The sequence below is a fragment of the Lycium ferocissimum genome, chromosome 6 (assembly GCF_029784015.1).
Source record: "Lycium ferocissimum isolate CSIRO_LF1 chromosome 6, AGI_CSIRO_Lferr_CH_V1, whole genome shotgun sequence".
Classification (NCBI taxonomy): Eukaryota; Viridiplantae; Streptophyta; class Magnoliopsida; order Solanales; family Solanaceae; genus Lycium; species Lycium ferocissimum.
Window position 1 is genome coordinate 38,684,565 of NC_081347.1, and position 5,272 is coordinate 38,689,836.

Consider the following 5,272-nt stretch of genomic DNA (forward strand, 5'->3'; position numbering starts at 1 on the left):
TTTATTAACGAGTATGCTCCCCTGTACTCTGTGGTCAAGCCAAGGCTAAGGATTGTTATTCTTGAGTTAATTGTAACTATGTTCAAGCTGAACTTCTAGGTAACAGTCCTACTGGCCTTCAATAGACCAACAGGGTTTGTTGAAAGAGATTGGTTTTGGAAATATAATTTGTATGCCTTATCAAGTTAACCAACCACAATTGATTAATTTTTGCCTATAATTAGGAGTGCTCTTGTAACATACCTGTGCATGCTACAACAACCTTTCTTCTCTTGTGGTCTTGTTATTTTCTTCTCTTGTGGTACTTCTACTTCCCAGCAGCTCTTCTATTAGTTCCTTTCATGATTTAAAAGAAATTTTATATCCTACCAGGTGATCCTCTTTATATATCTGTCGCGCAACCAAAGTGTTTTCATCCAGAATTAATGGGTGAAAGTTTGAGAAAGATGAGTATGAAATTAGACTTTTATTTGTTGGTATTCATATTAATTAGATAACAATAATTTAAATCATAAAATTCAGTGCAAAACATCAGTCATGTCATTATTCAAGCTAAGTTCTTTTTTTTCGAGACATCGACATAAGTTCTTTTTTTCGAGACATCGACATGCCAGCTCAAGGGCAAACCAAACAATATCACATGCCGCAAATCAAAGATGGGAGAGCCTATAGGTTCCCATTGCTCGAAAGCCAGCACCGAGGCGCCAACCCATGACGGTCAATCTTCTTCCTGACTGGCAAGACTACTCGAAGCGGTGCATTATGATAACGGCTACTCATCCTCCCGAATAGCAAGGCCAAACAAACACAATGATTATCAATTCATGTTGTTTCATAAGTCATGGCATATTAGCCGAAATCTGTCCAAACGCTAGCTTAGATTAAAAATCACAGTTGACAAGTTGACATCTAACTTTGGCAGCAAAGAATAGTTGTCTACAGACGTAAATGTGGTGCATTATGATCTTCAGATACTTCCCTGTCCCAAAAATATATGCTTCATTTCTGTCTGCTTTTCTCCTACTATATCATTCTATTATTCTAGTTTGCTAAACAGATAAGGGATCTAAAAGCAGAAGAGAATTGATAAGATAAAGCAAACAGACTATTAACAACCATAGGAATTTATTTTAACTTGATTTTATGCACAAAAGAATGGTATCTTCAAGTAAGAACAGTTGGTGTGTTCCTCTGGCTGACGGCTAAGGCCTCTGACCAGAAAGCTTATGCTAAAATAATCAACAATCAGCCTTGTCTTCTGATCTCTTGTACTCTGGCTTCAGCTCGTAAGTGCCTTGATGAGCGCCCTTATTGTTGTAGATGCAGAGAAGTTTTAGCATATCTTTCATAAATTGCTGCAAGAGACAACTAGGTTAAAGGGGAGAAAAAAAACTGAAAGATAATATTCCCCTAATCATTAATAATCCTGAGAAGTGAATGCCAGACTGTTGGTTTCAAGTCTTCTGATTTATAATTAGTATTTGTGCTTAATCCTATCGGTTAAAGGAGCAAACATATACTACCATGACCGAAACACTCTCTGACGAGAAAAAAGAAAAATCTTGTTTGGTTCAGATTGTGCTTGAGCAGAACTTCATCACTACATCAGAAACAATCTGAAAATATTTATGGCGGTGAAATACTCTAAGGCAGTTTGACTTAGAGAAGTAGGTGCCAATAGACGAACCTTAATGCAAGCTAAGCTGAAATTTATAATATATCAGTCAACTACTGCTCAATCTCGAATCAGTTGGGCCAGCTGTATGGATCCTCTACATATACATTCCCCTCCATTGTGGTCAATTTCATTCCAATACCTAAAATTCGCCTTTTAATGCAAATTAAGAGTTCTCCAAATTTCACATTTATCCTTACACGGATAACTCTATACTAAAGAAATAATCCCTAAAAATTAGCTAATTGTTCCATTCCTCATGGATGCCTAAACAATATTCATAAAATGGAGGTATTGACTGATCATCTCATGCATAATGTCGGGATAACCCAAAAATCTAACTGACGCAGTCGTACTCTTGGGCCACTTATTAAACCACTTATTAAAAGCAAGGGCATTCTTCTTCTAGGGCCTCACACTATGCTTAAACCTTGTCAAGGAAGAAAATAACCTACAACAACAAAAAATAACTAATTATATTGCAGACAATCAATACGAGCATGAAAGGCTAGTTTAAAATTTAAAGGACTAAAAACAACGACGACAGACCCAGTGTAATCCCACAAGTGGGGTCTGAGGAGGGTAGTGTGTACGCATACCTTACCCATACCTTGAAAAGGTAGAGAGGTTGTTCCGAGAGACCCTTGGCTCAAAGAAAGATAAAAAAAGAGGCAGTAGCAACAAGCAAAAAACAACAAGAAGATAATAAGATAACCGAGGCTAAAGAAATAACGGATAGTAATAGGATGGAGATTTGGAATGAGAAACAATATCCTTTCCCCCTAGGGCTTAGGGATTAGCTCAATTGGCAAAGGTTCAGGGACTTGTGACTTGGGTCATAGGTTCGAGCCCTACATAAAGAGAAATAAGTCTAGTATTAAGTAGAAGGGTAGAGGGGTGGTTCCATTATCTCTTAAGCTTCAAAGTTTGCGGTTGGTCCCAAGGGCTGGCTCCAGACGGATTTCTCATTCATCAAAAAGAAGAGAGAGACAAAGATATCCTGCATCCAACAGAATCAGATACAGAACGAGGAGGTAAATAGGGCCTTGACCGCAAAGAAACATATCTGCTACACTTTCAAGTTTTCACCCAGAGCAATTGACAACAATTGAATATGATCGTCTATGATGATCAAACGATAATATCAAAGAACCTGAATTTAAGTATTCAACAAGATTCAATAAACCATGAGATGTATATTTGGATTTCTTGGTCACAGCAAGAACGATAAGAGCTTGTAGAAGAGGTGCTATGGTAACTGTTTGATGGCCTACTTCAATACAGCACAATAACAGGATATTTCAGGATCAATTTCTCTTAAAACAACACATATGGAATAGCGTTGTTTTCTTATCCTTTACTAGTATCTTTCATGGTTTCCCATCAACAGATCTCGGTGAGATTCAAAAAGGCCCATTTACTTAAACAACATTTTGTTTAGTTTAAGGACTTCTGTAATGCTCTTCACTATATTTTCCACTGTAAAAAAAAAATCCTTCTCATGATAATAAGTACTCCCTCTGTTTCATTTTATGTGTCTTAGTTTGAGTGGGTATAGAGTTCAAAAAAGGTAAAACTTTTGAATTTTGTAGCCTTAAACTACAGATGAGAAAGTACCAAAATGCCCTCAAACCTTGTGGACTTATATATGGCATCTGTGATATTGGAGTTAAAGAGTCACTAAATATAGAAAGTGACATTCTTTTTTAAACAGACTAAAAAGGAAGGTAATACAAACAAATTGAAACAAAGCGAGTAAAATAAATAAAATAAAAAGAACACAAAAAGTCAAGCAAGCATAAACTCTAAGTTAACGTTAATCACAAGAACACGCAGAGAAGTGATGCTTAGCAGCTTCTTAGTACTTTGACAAGCAAGCAAACATACCACACTTCCATTGAGACCACATAAGGATTCGACCAACGGAAAACATACTTTAAAAGGTGAACAAAGGAGCAATTGTGAGATTGACCACTAAGCAGACATACCTCAGGTTGGTCAGTCTCGTTGACCAACTGTTTCAGTGTCCAATTTGGTTGCCTCTCAAAGAGTTTGAACATGATTTCTTCCATTTCATCACGGTCCCTCCTTGTTCTTTTCATTTCTAATCCCTTACTTGGCACCTTCTTCTTATCCTGTTAATTAAAGGTGGCTATTATAACTTAGTGGCCTAAATTTGACCACATTCATATGTCTGCCTATGTAGCGAAAAGATTATTTACTGAACACAAAATATTAAATATAAAAAGCTGAAAATTACTGCAGATCCAGAAGCCTTAGTTGCAAAAAATCCAGGCATAGGCCTCATATGTTTGGCATTATCATTGTCAATAACCTGCGAAAATGTAAAGGATAATAATTGGACGGAAACTAAGAATAAGTAGGTTCAAAAGCAACTAAAACTAAGAATCAATACATCCAACATCGGAGGGGCTATACAAATAAGCAAATATCCAGCCAGGAAAAAGGTACTAGTAACTCTACCTGAATCTGTCTACTTTTAGTCATGTACTTATTAGTCCGTTCACGGCAAAGTTTTCCATAGTTCTCAATGTTTTCATGATGAGGCTTCATGTCAAACTTGTGGTATATCTTTCCTTCCACGGAAAGCCTTCCTGCAACATAGAATTTTCATTCAGAGTGATGTAAAATAATCTCATAACTGCAGCTATCAAGCCGTTAAGTGGTCCTCACCTTGAGCTGACTCAGAAAATATAGACATTGGAATAAAATCTGTCGACATGTCCATGGAGTAGTGAGTGGGCATGTTTCCAGATGAAGTTCCAGCCAATTCCATGGTAAACTGGTTATCATGCAAACAATGTATGAAAATTGGAAGGAAAAAGATATTGATAGCAAAGAGGACTGGCATGCAAATTAATTACAGCAACTCTTTCCTTGACCTGAAAAAATTGACAGATGAAAAGAAAAAACAGACGGATGTTACATTAAAAAAAATGGCATCTTCCCCATGATTTTAAAAATAACAGAGCAAAGAAATTTGTTGACTATTTTGTAAAGCACATGCAAAGTTAGTTGCATCCTATATCAGATTAAACCCCAGTGCTTGAAAAGAAGAAGAACTATTTTCTCTGTCAGTAGGATATTATATACAATCCAAAATATAGGACTATTTTTTCTTCTTGTTTCATGATGTAGAATATTTTTTCCTTGAGAAGTTCCAGAACAGGAATCTCATCTTCCTACTGTAGGAGGGTCAGACCCTTAAGGCCCAAGGAGAGTGTGTTATATCAAAAACTATAAACAAAAACTTCTGGACATGAGACTTCTGTGAAGTTTAGCAAACAACATTACAAGGAATTGTTTTGATATGAGATCGATATTGATGGTACTATATAGTATGCAAAGCTGTATTAAATAACAAGGCATATATAGAGAAACATATTCTCATACATTACAACAATTGCGTTGCTATCACGAGCTTTACGCAATTGATCTGATCAGATAGATATCTCTTCCGCATATGGATGATCCTCATTTCTATTCTATCTGAACCAGTTAACAAAAGATTTGAAGATCTAATTTCGAGTCTTTGACAGCACAGTATGATATTGCTATCAAACAATGCAAAATACT

General features: G+C 36.3%; 1 protein-coding gene across 1 annotated transcript; it reads right to left on the reverse strand.

Annotated features, from left to right (window-relative positions):
* Positions 1-929: 929 nt before the first annotated feature.
* On the reverse strand, positions 930-4,590 carry LOC132059658 (uncharacterized). The gene is made up of 5 exons (XM_059452345.1): positions 4,370-4,590; positions 4,160-4,290; positions 3,936-4,010; positions 3,664-3,810; positions 930-1,355 (listed from the first exon to the last, which is right to left on the reverse strand). Exons 1-5 carry the CDS (start codon positions 4,545-4,547, stop codon positions 1,239-1,241), a joined length of 648 nt encoding a protein of 215 aa, XP_059308328.1. The 5' UTR covers positions 4,548-4,590; the 3' UTR covers positions 930-1,238.
* Between the last annotated feature and the right edge of the window lie 682 nt (positions 4,591-5,272).